At 42.7% G+C, this 16,656-nt stretch overlaps 1 protein-coding gene across 6 annotated transcripts in view; it reads right to left on the reverse strand.

Annotated features, from left to right (window-relative positions):
* Nucleotides 1-16,656, reverse strand: part of LOC122781430 (signal-induced proliferation-associated 1-like protein 2) — an 80,034-nt gene that overhangs the window by 37,101 nt on the left and 26,277 nt on the right. For all 6 annotated transcript variants that reach the window (XM_044045073.1, XM_044045071.1, XM_044045072.1 and 3 more), the window contains exons 2-6: nucleotides 10,742-12,594; nucleotides 7,307-7,440; nucleotides 5,770-5,958; nucleotides 1,363-1,537; nucleotides 1,020-1,123 (exon numbers count right to left, since the gene is read on the reverse strand). In XM_044045073.1, the coding sequence (XP_043901008.1) occupies nucleotides 1,020-1,123; nucleotides 1,363-1,537; nucleotides 5,770-5,958; nucleotides 7,307-7,440; nucleotides 10,742-12,338 (2,199 nt within the window). In that variant the 5' untranslated portion in view covers nucleotides 12,339-12,594. The remainder of the gene's footprint in view (nucleotides 1-1,019; nucleotides 1,124-1,362; nucleotides 1,538-5,769; nucleotides 5,959-7,306; nucleotides 7,441-10,741; nucleotides 12,595-16,656) is intronic.

Here is a 16,656-nt window from a genome sequence, read left to right on the forward strand (position 1 = left end):
AGAGAGAGAAACTGAGTCAAACACATGAGGACAGACATTTCACAAAATTATATAGGTCAAAGGTGCAGGATTTTATTACATTATTGCAATGGGGAAAGTAGTCCATCAGTAACAGTAGTTTATCTCTCTTGTTTGAAATCATTAAAGTATCTCCGTAACACAATTGTGCTAAAGTATTGTCTTTCTTCAGAGCATCATGGTAGGTTTACTCACTGACACAGTTATTGCACTAGAAATGTTCTTTCCAAAATCAGGACAAGATGGTCTTGGGTATAAGAAGTATTCACCTGACTCAATTTAGGATTTTGGACAAGGGAGACGTATTCTCCCAAATCCAATATACCCCGCTTGTTTAGTTGGGCTGAGCAGATAGTTGACCTCGTTCTCTGGCTATTATAAAATTGTCAAAGAGGGGAGGATTAGAGGGTAAAGAGGTGAAGTGGGAAGGATGGAGAGATGAGTGGGGCTTGCTGTGCTTGGGCCTATTGGAGGATTAGCACCAGGGATTAAATTAAACTATCCCACTTCATGGAGTACAATGGAAGGTGAAAAGCAATGCCAAAGAAACCCACCAACTCCTGAGAGTCCAATGCACCTCCAAGTCTTATTAGAAACTCAAATAGTAGTTCCATATAAACAGTGCAGAGACCATGATGGAACCTTAGTAATGACATCCTTATCAGGCCATCGCTCACCAGTCCACCCCTACATCCACTTAATTCCACTTGTTAGTGCAGACAGACAGTGGCCGATCTAATACCACATCAAGTCCAGCCCCTGGGGAGGCATTGATTAAAATTCTACTATGGGGTACTGTTACCATAGCAATGCTTGTGCTCTCTACTGATAGGTCATTACCGTGGCAAAATGAGCCTCTGGGGAAGATTGGCAGGAGCCAGCACTGGAGATATCATAAAAAAAGAAGCTGCTCGGGGACTTATTACCACTATTAGACACCAGCTTCCCACACAGAAAAGCAAACACGATGGTCTGTTGGAATAAAAACTGAATTAACTCACCTGTTGTCTGTTGTTGGGTGTGTAGGGGAGCAGAGTGGACACATGGAACATCAGCTCATAGTCCTTATAGGTGGTGTAGAGAGAGTGAGTGCCCGTGGAGTCGGCTGTAACACAGGACAGAACAGTCATGGACTTGTTACAAAAGGCTGTTGTATTATTAAAAAAAAGAGATATTGTAATCTAACAAATCAAGATTAAGATATGAAGGTTTTAAAGAAATATTACAGCTGCCAAAAAGGCAACATGGAACTGCGCAGAGCATCTGTGCTCAGCAGGATTAAATGTGTGTGGGCTTGCACTTCTTAAATGTTCAGTTTGCGTGTGAAATGTGTTTTTATCTCACTCTTGTTATCCAGCTGAGCTCTGTACTTGGTGAAGCCTTTGAGCCGCACCCTCTGGCCGAGCAGATCCAAGAACTCTTCGAGTGCCGGTCCAGGGCTCTCGTTGTTGTACATCTCCTCTTCTGTGCTCTGTCCCGCCTTACAGTAAAGCACTCCTACCTTGTGCTGGAAGCTTAGCTGGAATGAGAAACAGACACAGACACTTAGTGAGCACATAGTATTTCCTGATCCTGAGGTACATCACACGCCACATTTGTGTATACTGTGCATTACGCACTCAAAGCATGCAAGTGCCCACTTTTTTTTTCTATCATGTCACGGCTAATGCGAAAGGCATTCATAATCCTCCTATCAGAGAGCTGCATTCTTGAAACCAGGCTATGAACTCTGAGGAGTTCAGAGCGGAGCATAAATTGGGTCGAGCGAGTCGCTGCAACTAAAGGGCAGCTGTAGTGCAACGAGGGAGTGAATTACAGACACAACAGTTTAGCTTTGGCTAAACTACTAAACTTCTGGCAACCGAATTTCAATTATTTTGATCAAAAAAGTCCTCTGGCAAAGCTTTGTTAGACAAAGCCATCAATGTAGCAGGGATGGCTATAATACTAATACAGTTAATACTGTTGGATTCAGACAATTGGTCTTGTTGAAAATATGAATATTCATAGTCACTAACCAGACACCTAAATACCACAGGTTCCACTGCAAGCATTACTATTATTCCGCAAAGACAGGTTTGATATGAACATGTCACACAAAGAGACAAGAAGGAATAAACATCTGGAGTGATTCTTCATGGACGGTGAAAGCAAAAGCTCTCTCCTCTACCATTAATCTTTTATTTATGGCATTTATGGCTCACAGCTCACTGATGCCAGCCAAGAAAGAGTAAGTCAAAGGAAAAACAATAGATCACCCCCTGTGTTTAGCACCTGTTGCTCTATATTCACAGCTGAGGAGAGCACCTTGAGCTTGACCCATGGTCAATATGGCAAAGAAAATGGTTTCTCTTATTGCGAAAGTCAATGAATGGTCTGTATACCAAAACAAATTGGAATTGCCTTTCTCTTCCGTTACAGGTTATCATTTCCTCATGTGCTTTTGAAACTGTTGTCATGGTGACATCCTCTCAGAGGCAGTCTGCTGTGCACTAAAGCTCCCGTGGTGAAGGAAAGCTATTATACCATCAAGCCCGGTGGAAATGGCATGATGTAGTCCTCCATTTTTTTTATCCTGCATTATATAGGCTCACTTAACCTCCTGCTCCTCTTAAAAGACTCGCCAATGGCAAGGACAATCACATTGCCCTATGGTGAGAATTTGTTGCTGTGTGAAGTGCAAGCACATCAGGTTACATGACACAGACACACAGGATTAATGCTCCTGAGGTGAAGCTTTTGGAGACACTAGCTTCTGGAAAGATAAGAGCAGCCATGTCACGACGCCTGGATTTACCCAGACGCTCTTTGTTTGTACAGTTGTCTTTGGACTTCTGTTTTCCTTACCTTGGTTCTCTCTGTCTGGTTGTCTGTTTTGTGGTTCCAATTTTATTTTGGAGTTTTTCCTTGTGTGTACCTTATTGAGTTTTGCGTCCTGTCCTTTCACCTGTGTCTGATTATCCCTCGAGTCTATAGTCTGCATAGTCTCTGTGCTCCCCAGTGTCTTTGCTGGTTAATTTGTTTGTTGCTCTGCTTTTTAAGTGTTCCTGGTCTGCTCCATGTTAGTTTGCTTTATTAATGACTGTTTTTGTTCATTTTTGCCAATGTGTTTGGGTCCTCTATATTTCACACCTCAAACAATAGAAAAAAGCTGCATCTCCCGTAACGGGTCTGCGGTTAAAAATATTCCACTTCTCCTCTCTCTATCAGCCCAGAGCTGCACAGTTTTGAAAATGCATTTGCCCCTCTTCTTTTAAACATAAAAAATTTAAGTACATGCAGTGTTGGAAAGCTACCTTTAGGGAGGAGAGAAATGAGGACAATGCCCTCCCACGAGATCGCTGAGACACACCCTGAGGGATACAGCAGTGTCTGTACACAACATCACCATGACATCTGTCCAAACTGCTGTGTCTCGAGGCGATCAAAAATATGGCTACCAAAACCAAACTAGCATCAACATAAATAAAGCTATTGCTGCTTTGGATGTACAAGTGGAGAAAATACAATGGAGTTTAAAGAACGGGAAATTTATTCTGGCCACTCCATGATTTAACTAATCTGCCTTGCATTGTCTCAGCAGGTGGCGGATTATTCTCTTGAACTTGTGGAACAAATCTCATGTAAGGCTAAATTACACTTTAGAGGCAAGCTGTTGGAGAGTTAATCAGCACCACAGCAAAACCTAAAAGGCAGTTTTAGTAACTGGTAAATGTGACACATTTATTCTTTGTTCATGTTATACAGAGTACAATAAAAACGACTTTATTGAAAAGACAAAATGGCATTTGTTTGGCATTTATTGTGAAGGAAAGATATACAGCCTTTTCCTCCCTTGTTTGATTTTATCTTTATTATCATCATCATCAAACACTGTTATTTACGGTTACGTTTTTCTAGAGGCCATCTCGGGTGAACCACTATCTTCACATTCCTTGTTTTATGATCAAGGATTATAAATCTAAGGTGGAAATGATGGTTTTAATTTTTAAACTGTGTTGTGCAAGAGTTACAGATACACATCAATGCCTTTCTAAAAAAATTGTGATTTTTATCAGCTAAATACTATCTTAAAATCATTTCAACTGCCTAATGCCTTTTCCAGTCTATTTCACTTCACTATGATCTACAGTGTGATCTAAAATACATTCACATATGCTCTGTTCTCGTCTTACATCTGGGGCCGTTAAACACACACGTGTACATCACTTCATCAAGGATCTCATCTCTGCAGAACTGATCATGGGGACATTGTGAAGACTGGTTGGCTCCAGGACACTCTCACACACGAGACAGTTTCAGTTCACACAAAGCAGTAGACTTTTTTTTTTCCACACACACACACACACACACACACACTCAAATATCACATGAACAGGCAGGAAAGCACTTACTACAAGAATATATTGCACTCACACAATCAAAAGCAGCTCTGGCAGAAGACCACACTGTAACAACTTGAGCTTTCTCACATAAAAGGTAGATAACAGGATGCTCAAAATACTGAACATTTGCATGGCTGGCATACAATAAATGATTTAAATAGGGGTGTATAAAAATTCTAATGTCCCAAATAGAAAGTGCCACTGCCCATTTGGTTTGAGGTCCGTGAGGGGAGGTGCCAGCTGGAAGAACTGCACTTAGTCTGAGCTCTCCTCCTCAGAAAGTGATTTCTTACATGACTTCATTTACCCCCCTTGCGTCTGCAGACAGCAAAGATATGGGGATTGTAGCAGGTAAACAAACTCCCATATCAGCTCGATGACGTCTGCTGGGGAAAAACATCCTAGAACACAGTCCCTGTCATCATCTAAAGTGCATTTGGCTTGCTTTAGAGAGGACACAACACTACTCTAATTTACAAAATCTAATATACAAGAGGGACATGGCTGACACTTTCTATTACAAGAGCCTTTCCCCTGTCAGTTGGAAGGATGGGCTCATGCTAACAAAAGTAATTATGCTAATAAGCAACCAGGTCTCTGACAGTAAGACATGCAGTACAGCACCAGCTAATTCCCCCACACTCTTTCCATCTTGCAGTTTCATTAGGTGAGAAAATAAAGGCCTTAAGATCACACAATGAATCCATCGCTGACATCTGTGAATATAGAGCGCCCATATCAATAATAGCCACCTTCTCCAAACAGAGATAATGTAAGGTGACATCCCAACCACCACCCAGGCAGAATACCAAATCATTCACTCTCAGGTGAAGCAAGTTGTCAAAAGTGAGTTGGCTTGTGCCTGCCTGTCATACGAGTAGAAAACTTGTGCCGAAGTAGTCAGTGCTGCCGCCGACAGACAGTCTGGGATCTGTATAGATTCTATTTAAGTGTAATATTGGCCATGTTACACCTCCACCATCTGTCTTTATCTATAATAAACAGCCCTCGTATGGGACAAAAGTTCCTATAATGTGAAGTTAATCCCTCCCCAGGTTCCTTATATCGAATATAGCTATTGCAAAGAGACAGATAAATCTTAAATACGAAATCTATACCCTCATATCCATGCAGCTATTTATTTATTTTACTCAATATATTATTCATAACACTGATGTGCAGTGATGGCTTCAAGATGGAACATGAAATATGATGCAAACATCTATATCACTCTCATATCAGCCTCTTAAATACACAGCTGCAGTCAGTGGCAAGTTAGCTTAGCTTTCCTGGCAACGTGTGGAGAGGGTTTTCCGTCAAGGGCAACAAAAGTCGGGAGGACATGAGGGCATCTTGATGTACTCACCCCCTGCTCATCCAGCTTCAGGAGCTGCTCCGGGACCTTGGGGGAGTTGAGGGCGAGCCTCAGACATTGGATATTAAGCTCAGGGATGACATACTCCAGCACTTCTTTCAGCGGCAGGCCACGCGCTGTCCCATGTCTTGCTGTGGATGGAATGGCATCCTCCAGGATGGCTCCTCGAAGTGTGGTGAGCTGATGGGAGAGGAGGTAGTTATGCGGGTTAATAGTAGATCACCTGCCTGTTCGGTGTCTCATGAGGTGTAAGTGCAACCACGTACAATGTGTTGTCTGGGTAAGCTCTGACTTAACTTGGATACAGCTCCATTGTTAGATTAGATTATTTTCAATAATTAAGACAGGCTAACTGAGCACTAGAGGTTTAGTGACTGTTATGACCATTAATGTAATTAATAGAATATACATGTTGACCCCAATGACATCAGATCACCCACTCTGTGTCCCTGTGTTGTTGTTTGGAACATCACAGACACATATTCATCTATAAATCCCACTTCCAAATGTATAGCCTGCAGACATGAACATCAGCGGTCGCTGGCCGTCTCACTGTCGTTCTAATAAGGCAATTTACTGAACCGACTTGGAGGAAGGGAAAGGGAGAGTAGGGTGGTGAAGCAGGGGGCTCTGAGGCTCAATGACAGCAGCACATGCAAATAGATGCTCCGGTGTTTGGGGAGTTAAAACCTTGTCTGCATGCTACTTGCAGGGCTACCATGACCCAGATACATTGTTTTATTGTGGAAGTGGTGCTACAGACCCAAAATGACAAAAGATATCAGTGACATTTCCCTTCCTGACACATCTGTTGCACCTTAATTATTCAGTGGATGAGACCACACGGCATCAATCAAGGAGAACTTTCTGTCCCACCAGAGACTGTGGATCTTAGTTAGTAGTGGATTAATCATGTTGTGTGAGTGCATGCATGTGGATGTGTGTCCGAGAAATTGTTTGCATGACTGGCCAGCTGTGATGAAACCGGCCCAGAATCACTGGACACATTAGAGAGCTCGGAGCCGATTTTGGAATAAAGAGCTGTGAGCCTCATCCTGGTTTTTTTTTTTGTAGGAGTACTGAGGCATTCGTGTATTCTCTCACTGCTTGACTGAGCTAAACCTTAACATTTCTTGCTGAATGCAATATATGAGAAATAAAAGCATGCTCTTGCTGGTTAACAGCTCTTTTTTTTTGAAAGAGCAATAGAGATCACGCACGTTTCTCCCACCATGCATTCATAATAGCTTTACACTGATTTAAGAGGGGGCCATGGGGTGGTGAAGTGGCTAGCATTGTGGCTCACAACAAGGTCACAGGTTCTGAAGCCGTGTGGAGTTTGCATGGGTGCATGGGTGTTCTTCGGGTATGCCGGCTTCCTTCCACATTCACAAAACATGCAGATTGGGTTAAGTGGACCCCCCAGTTACCCTCATGTGGAAGATAAAGCATCAGGAAATTAATGAATGAAAGATTTAAGAGGTTAAGAGCAATGCAAATAAAGTGCACATGAAAGTATTTTAGGTACCTGACTAGTTCTGAAGGTGACCCGATAGTTGAACTGCATTCCGTCTTTCTCCTTTCCTTCGTCCAACCTCTCCCTCCGGACGCTCACTGCCACAGGTCCCAAATTCTCATCTACCCCGAAATAGTTTTGATGCTCTGGGGGTGGAACAAGAAAGATCCTAATTAAACACACATTCAGCATCACATTGACTGTAGACAAGCTCTCAGAACTGAAAAACGTCACTGATTTTTTCCCCTGAATAGAACAGAATATCAATTTGCATTACCGAGTCCATCCATGCAAAAATGTTTTGTGGACTGGCCACAGCTCAGCTGCAAAACTGATTACAGAGAGCAGCAGGGGTCCAGTAGAGCTTTGAAATTGATTCACTTTGGATTAGAAAACGGGCATGTACTGTGGTAGCACTGGGAAAAGTAAATACATGACTCAAAACACACCCCTGGAAAATATGACCCACTCTGACCCATCACTGACCCAGATACTCTGCACAATCCAGCTTCTCACGATATACACGCATATTAAACTGAGGACATAGATGTTGTTTTGTTCAGATTTACTTAGCACTACAGATTTAAAATAACTGTGGGCTTTCATATGCTTACTTCTGAGATTGCTAATTTATGATCTAACAAAACATAGAATAGATTAGGGGAGAATGTCTTGTGCTTTATCACATCTGTACTCTGGACTCATTTTCCTGACTGGATAATCAGTTACTGCTGCTGGGGCAAAAAGAGTATTTTAACTATGCTGCAGTGAAATGACGCAGGGTTAAAGCTTTGGCTTTAAGGGCATATTTTAGAAATTGGAGAATTGACCGTGCAGGGTGGAAGGAAATATGATTTGAGACAAGTTTCTTGGCTACATAAAAATGTGGGACAACGTGGTTACATGGTATGTGCCTCAGACCATGACACAAATAAGGAGTTTGAATATGACTATTTTTCAAGAAAATGGAATGTCAATGTTTACACGCATTAGTTCAGTGACACCAGATAAGCATTTATTTTGGTGTGACTATAAAATATCTCCCAAGATCATTCCTCATGCTATATTTTTCCCTCATCCAATGATTTAGTCAATGACAAGTTTGAGGAAATGTCTCCTAGACATTTTGGTAACCCCCTCTCACCTGTTCAGTGTACAGAAAAAATGACAATCTCTAATAGGCCGGTTCCCATTACATTTCCTTTGCGACGTTCATGCCCACTGAGAGATGAATAATTTTTCATTTGTGGACACTTGATGACATTTCCATTTTTGTCACCTTCAGGTCAATATGATAATTTGTGCAGTCAAATTATCATGACCTTGTGGGCACATTGCCATGAAATCTACTGATTATAATAATGAGTTTGATTCATTTTAATGTCTGTTGATGCTTTCAGAAGCTCATTTCAAAGGAACTGGTTAAGTTTAGGGCTTAGATTTGAATTGTGGTTAGGTTAAGGTTAGGGTTAGGCATTAGCTGGTTATTTTTAAGGTAAAGGTTGTTTAAACTGACCAAATGAATGGAAGTCAATACAGTGTCCTAATAAAAAATGCTGTGCAAACCTGTGTGTGTGTGCGCATGCATGCATGCTTAGGGCATGGACAGGAGCAGAGCTTTGCACAGGCACAGCAGTGTCTTGAGCAAACACTCCCTAATCCAGGCTAAAGCCAGGGAGAAAGACCTGGATTCAGCAGTCAAAAGAAAAACCTCAGCAGGGGCACCACACTGACATGTGTCAAGAGATTTATGCACTTGTTCAGATACGGCATCTATGCCGCATAGAGCATGCATTTTAAATACACCAGTTGTTGTCATGGTGGCATCAGCGCGGTGGCAGAGCACATATCAGCATGAATAATAAATGTACTGTGTGGAGGCAACACAGGGTTAACCATCTGAGGAATGCATGGCTTGTCAAGGACAGTAGACTGAGGGGAAATGCTCTGTGAGGCGTAAGGTCAAATGGTGGTAGGAGGGCTGTCTGTGCATACGAGGCCAATGGGCATCCGAGGGCAAAGTGAGGGAGTGTAGACTGTAGTGAGAAGCTTTTCACCATCACAATCCCTTAACGTGTCACTGGTGCTTGTCATTGCTGATGACATTTTGCCAAAGGTTCCAAAATGGATGACTTTGAAGCTCCTAACCTAAATTCAAGGCACATATTTTCATACACGATTCATGTCCATATCACATATTGTATGTCTACCTGCATGTGACCATGATCAGTTTGTAACAAGGCTTGGCTAATGGGTGTGAATGGACGTCTTGGGAGAACCACTCCCATTGCTAAGTGAAGCAAAGCTTTGGGCAATCAATGGGATCAATGTTCAGACCAGGTTGATAAAAGCTTGATGACAACTGGTGACATGCTGTCAAGTTTGTGTGAGTGTGTGTGTGCATGGACATGTGCCTGCGTTTCTGGTGAAGTGGCGGTGACGACATACTTGTCACTCCAATAAATCACCTCATGAAAAAGGGCAAGGGCTACATTCACACAGTGAAAAAGGCATCTACCACGAAAAAGTAAAATGTTTAAACTAAAGTGACAGCAACAGAGGGCATCTCAATTATGCAGTGACCTGTATTGCCACAGAAAAAGATTGAATACATAATATAGCTCCACCAGTTTGAGGATGAGTGGTGAATGTGACCACATTTCAAAGTCAATGATTACCATAGTAACTTAAATAGTACATTCAAATGTACTGCAAGTGCAGCAGGTCCATAATGGTGTCATTAACCTTGATTGAACCCGGAGTGAGGTTTCACAGTCGCAAAGAGGGATTTTTTAATAGAGAGTATCTTTTTTGAAGAAGTTCAGGCATGTGTGGGTGTGAAAGGTGAAGCAGCTGTTTTTCTAAGGGGGCTTAAGAATGAGTAATTCTATCTGCCGAGAGCAGCAATCACAAATGCAGACAGTGGAAACAACAGATATGTATATTGTCCTGGTATTTCCACCACCAGTCACTTAGGTGTTTTAATGAGGGACGCTGAGACCTTGGCGTAGTTTTGCTGACCCGAAAGTTTCATATGATGGGGTCCTCACACCCTTGCGGCCCCCACAGGGAACAGCTGCAGTACACCCTCTCACTCACCTCTCTCTTCTCACATGACTAATCACAGCTTCTCCACAGGGTTCAGGCTAATATCACAAGGAGGACATGACTGCTCCTCTCCCGAGGAAGTGAAACACACACCCCTGCACCATACACAAGCCTGCTATTGTTCTGGACCTTATTTCATCTGCTCCTACAAAAATAACTGGGCCGTCAAGATATCTGACTCCACGTGCAAAGGCTGTTCCATTTGAGAACATGCACACGGCATTGTCCATGGTCCTTTTTTAAGGAAATGAACTTGGCCTGGAAAGCTTATTAATACTCAGCAGTGCATCACCTAATACTCTATTTGTATAATTTAATATCATTGCTGCAATTCCTTACCTTTCCCATAAAAAAACTTGTGGTAGTAGTATGCTCCTAGGTCAATGTGTTCAATGATGTAGCGTTTGACCTTCTCCCTGTGAATGGGTTGATTTTCTCGAGGCACCTCCAGTACAGACACTCCTGCGTTGGTGCAGTGGGAACTTAAAGAGGATTCAAACGAGCAACTCTCTGACATACCACTGTAGTTGGCACTGTTTACTCTGGAAAGGGAGATCTTTCTCTCGCCTTCACCACCAATCTCATTGCGAAAGTGTGGGCAGCTCAGCACTAAGTTGTTACTCTTCCCATCCCCGTCATCAGCGTCAAGGTTCTCTTTGGGGTTCAAGTCCTCCCTGCTGCCAAGAGGGGACTCAAACATAGGGGCATTTCCACTGCTACATCCTACTGCTCCACCATCCGTTCCTGGTACAGATACAGGTACAGGTACAGGTACAGGTCCAAGCCCGGGTCCAGCTCCAGGTCCAGGTCCAGCTCCAGCTCCAGCTCCAGGTCCAGCTCCAGCTCCAGCTCCAGCTACAGCCCCTACACCAGCTCCAATGCCAACAGCTGAGGCAGCTGAAGCCCCAGTAGTTGTGTTTTTTCTCTGGCTCAGATTAGCTCGGCTTGCCACCGCTTCACTGATGTTAAATAGAACACTCTGGACATCATAGTGGGAAAAGCATTTTTGAAAGCTGAGTGGTCGCCGGTCATCCTCTAATGAGAGCCGCAAGGCATCACTCTCACTCTTTATGGTCCGCAGTTTCCTGAACAGAGATGTTTCAGATGATTCCGATTTGAGACGCCTCATGAAAGACTTCTCCCGTTCCTGGCTGTATAGCAGAGAACTGTCTATGTAGTCATAGCCTGGAATGTGGACTATCTCGCCTCTAGCTATCTGGGCTGCTGTCTGCAGGCTAGGGGAGAGTGCAGCATCACAGCGCAATAACTCAGGGAAACCCATAGGCGGTATACTACGGTGGTCCAGGGTGTCCACTCGATAGCCCTTAAGCATGGTGAAGAAGCCATCCCCACTTAGGCCCTGGCGGTCTATAGAGGATGTGCTGCCATACTCACGGTGCAGCGAGGCTCCAGTGTTCGGGTTGACAGCATTCTGGTCCATTATGTCCTCAGAGTCAATGTCACTTATGGTGACATCACTGTTGCTGCGTTGACGGATGGGGTGAAGACCCTTCTGTGGGGAGTGGCAGAGGAGGTCGCTGAGCGTGTATTTGTCTGAATAGTCCACTTCCAGACAAACTGCTTCACCCTGCTCTAATAATTCCACAGTATGCTCCTGCTGGCCATTCTGAAACACTGGTATCACACTCTGATAGTTTGGTGAAGGCCGTCCATCCCACCCATCTTTCCTTGGTGGCCAGTCTGTCACCCTGGCCCTGACGCCCATCTTAGGCATGGCAGGAGTCCCATTTGTTTTGCCTGAAACATCAGGTTTTCCCTGCATATTGGAGGTTGGTGGTCCCATGCTCCCATTCAGGGCTTTGAGTTTCCTGCTGAATAGCTCCTCAGACTGCATGGCTCTGGGGTATTCTTCTGGGCCTCCCACAGTTCCCACAAGGTTTGATTTGTTATCTGTCACAGGGCTCAAAATACTCATATCCTGTTGGCAGACTCCTTGAAGAGTAGACTCCTTGGACCCTTCATTACATCATGTGATTTGCTCACTGGTGAGTGCATGGGGATCCTCTTTCCTAAGTCAAAGAAGCAGCCGTCATCATAACTCAGAGAGGGCAACTGGCACCACGTTCGACACACAGCATTTGGATGACAGGGACGTGTCTGAGGAGTGCTCAGGCACAGCCAAGAGAAGCCTTCTCACTGCGTGTCACCAATGCAGGACGGAGGAGTTGGATCTATGGTAGAGAAACAAACAGAAATGTATGTTAACACAGAGTGAGTAAGTAACAGCACTGTAAGTGAGACATTTTCATTTAATTTTCAAAAAAGCAGTTTGAATTCCATGAAAAACAGCGCAAAACACAATATGTTTCATTCAGCTATAAAAAAATAATAATTTCACACTACAGACTGGAATATTTTTACCCTGTTAGAAAACTCCCACCATGGTGTACGTAGGACTGAATTAGTTCTGTAGATTTTATATAGTACATTGTAGAGCATATCACTGAATGCAGTTAATTAGTGTATTTGAGAGGAGTTGGTGACATTATGGGTTTATAACAAGATAGACGTAAAACTTTGTTGGTGCTCCCAGCCAATGCAAAACAGATGGTGGTGAAGCAAATTACACCAACAAGAGGCAGATGTTCGGCTAAGTGTTCACATGTACCAAGATCTCATCTAACTGCTCGCAGCCTCATCAAGCCTGGATATTATACAGTAGGGATGGTGTTGCATATTCAGCACCAATTCCACATCGCCTTTCAATCTGATGTAGTTTGTTGGTTGGAAAATGAACAAACGCCTGACGAGGTTTAATGAATTTGACAATTAAAACAGAAATATGGGAATTTCATGGGAATATCAGGTTGAACGCCACTCGAGAATCTTTAGAGGAGAAAGATAGTGAATGTTACATTACTACTCTATTCTGTTTTGTTGAGCTCTGGAAATAGAACGGGCAAAATCTGACATCAGCAGTTTTATTCATTAATCTGAAGATCTGAGGACAGACATAAATAGTGAGACAGACAGAAATAAAGTGAAAACACTGTCTCCTCTCCTTGTAAATGTCACCTTTGGGGAATTTACAAAGTCTACTTTATAAATATTACTTGCCTTGCACACCAGCCTTTTCCCAGTTGGAGCAATATTTTGTCCCCATTTGGATAGTCCCTTCCAATGTTCACTAAATTTTAAGCTGTACAGTGAACGGACACATTTCCATACAGTCTTACAAAAATCCAAACATAAGTAATTTTCTGCGTTTTCATGACAATAGAGAAAGCCAAATTATTGTGTTAGTTATTTTTGCTCTGTCAGCTAAACTCGACAAGGTATAACTGCGAACGAAACTGGAAACCGCCTAATTCTCACAAGCAGATATAGGGTGTACTTCCACCTAGTATAGCGGAGGCAGGCACACTTCCTCAATAAATCAATTCCCTACTAGTGCTTGTGTAGTGAAACAAGGACAATAGTTCCAACTGAACAGTGTGGACCAGCCATAACCGTAACTCAACTTGCATGGAAACGTACCGACTGAGTGCAAAAGGAAATGTGTCGCTCGAGAAAACACCAGCACAACATTCCTGTCCGATCGATCAAATCACAAGCCATTAGGTGTAGTGTAGGTCCTCTGGAGGCTAAGTGAGTGAGGTGTTACAGTGGATTTATCTCCTCTGACTTATGCATGGAAGCTTACACCACATCATGTCATCCCATGCCAATAAAACAGACTGCAAATTCTACCGTATTGACCCAAATGCTTTTTTCTTGTTCTTTGGGGCTGGTGGTGTGCTTAATTTCTCCTAGTATTGCAATATTGTGCAAAATGTTTGAGTAACCAAGTAAACTCCCCCACCCCCCAGAGAACAGGGTTTTATGCTTGAGTGGCGCTGTTAAAGCTATTCCCTGTGTTTAAGTTTCACTGAGAATGTTAAAGTTCGGGCCAGTGCCTCAGTCTTTAATTCAGTCCCATCCATCCACCGGCCTTTAACATGATATCCTCTGTTTCAAGACAACTGTTTACATTTCTCTGTCATTCGCTGTTAAGGAAGAGGATGAACTATTTTAGGAAGAAAATGTGGGCCATATCAAGATTAGCTTCAAAACCAGACTAGACAAAAATGCTCTTGGGATGAGTCATTGACAGTGTAATGATAAAGTATGCAGCTCTACCAGGGCCAAATAAAGGTTAATGCATGCATGACACAAATGTGTAGGAATAAACTGAACTGTATATGAATGTCTTCTTAGTTATGCCCTATGCTAAACCATCCAATCCATTCTCTCATTACAGACTGGCTGGTTATAAACAAAGCAACAAGCCAACGGCACAGTAGCATCACTGTATTTAACACAATGCTTTGAGAGGACAGCAGGATATTGTGCCACCATGTGCATGCATAATGTAGCAAAAAAAACTGTTGTGGGCAATATGTTTGTCTGATCAAGTCGACACATAATGAATAATGGATTATATATCTGGCTGCAGTGTAATGAAGGCCAACGTCACTCATTTTCAGTGGCGACAATGACTGAGCAAAACAAAGACTTAAGTATTTTGGTTTCTTTATCATTTTTAAGTAAAACAAAAATAAAGCAATAATCTAAGTTACATAAGTGAATTCCCTCATTCAATATAAATATATTATTTGTACTTGTGCCTGATACAACCTAATTTGGTGCTTGAATTACAAAGACACATACCAATGTGCTAGTGTAATCAAGTATAACTGTAAAAAAGTGTCAGGCAGTGTCCATCACAGGTATTTTTCTCAGACCATAACCCCGATGTCAAACATTGACTGAGCACTGTCATTTTACCCTTACAAATGGAGCAGGTGACAGCAAAATGTGCCACCCATGTGTAGAGTGCTGACACAAAGCAGAAGCTTTTACAGATGACTGAGAATAGTAAGAACAAAGAAAGTGACATACACTGTTATCTCAAGGTGGAGCTCTCATATTTGCCCGTGTTGAGCAGCTCAAGGAATTAGAGGGGAGCAGGTGTGCTCTGAAAAACGCTGGTAAAAGCACATTTCATTTTATTTTCATTCCTGACTGTGTAATATAGCAGTTACCGCTAGTTTTGGATCTCTTTCCCACTGGTCGTGAATTCAAAGTAAAAACAAAAGTAGGAGACAAGTCTGTTTATGTTCCCACTGGTTAGCCTCTCACGGACTGTGTTGCAACACGAGGTCAGGAAAGGGTGAACTGGCCTTTATTTCATGGTGAGGACAAGACGGGATAAACCACTGAACTTGCTGGTCTGTGTTTCGCTTTCCTTCCCTCTTTCCCTGACAGAGTGATTAATGAACACTTGTGCTGTGTCTTGTTCCACATCCAACCCCCTCCTCTCTTAACCAATGGAGAGTGTCACAAGCTACTTGGTCAGCAGAATCTGTCTTCTGTGTGACCTGAGGGAGGCTGTTTTCTGTCCTTTTACTTTGTGGCTGTGTGCACAAGGGGGGCAGCAGATAGAGGGTGGACAGTGTGCTTTGCTCGCAGCCCTCTATTACTGGAGTAATGCATCGCTATTATGGGTGTTTAAGACACAAGGCCTGGTGAACAGAGGGGAGAGATGTAGAAGGAGAGATGGGAGAGGAGAGGCCTAATTACACTAATTAACTCATTTTCTGTCTCTGATGTTAAATAGTCTGTCTTTCATCTTGGTTCATCCAGAGAGGAACGGCCCAGCAAACCTACCAGGTCTTAAAATAATCTTCTGACATTGTGGCCTGATTAAAGACCAGGCAGATATTAATACATCGTCAGAAAAAAAGAACATATTCTGTCCAGCATCCTGTGATTAGTGCATTACTATCACGGATTGGCACATGACATGATGTCAGTCGAATCTGGGAAACTCACGAGACCGACTGACTTCTCGTTAGTCACATCTACAACTCCCACACAACTGTCTGGGAGAAGACGCTGTGGATGCCCCTAAAATATTGCAACTGTAGTGAATGTTGTGAACATTAAGACTAATCCACTTAGATAGCTACTAGAACGTCAGGCACATTATGTCATGCTCAAAAAACATGTACTGACAAGCATGTCGTTAGCCTGTTAAAGAAAATATTTTAGTAACAAATGCCAAATCCTTTACATGCCTGATTTATTAGAAACAAAGCTTGTTTTGGCTAGCACTGATTCTGTGAAAAGTCACACATGTCACATTATGACACATCTTTGACCCTTCACATTAAATTAGCTCTGCATGAACTAATGCAGGAAACTGTTGTGGCACAAATTTAATAAATTGGGTGTCAAAGAAGTCACAATCG

The sequence above is a fragment of the Solea senegalensis genome, linkage group LG15, assembly GCF_019176455.1.
Source record: "Solea senegalensis isolate Sse05_10M linkage group LG15, IFAPA_SoseM_1, whole genome shotgun sequence".
Lineage (NCBI taxonomy): Eukaryota > Metazoa > Chordata > Actinopteri > Pleuronectiformes > Soleidae > Solea > Solea senegalensis.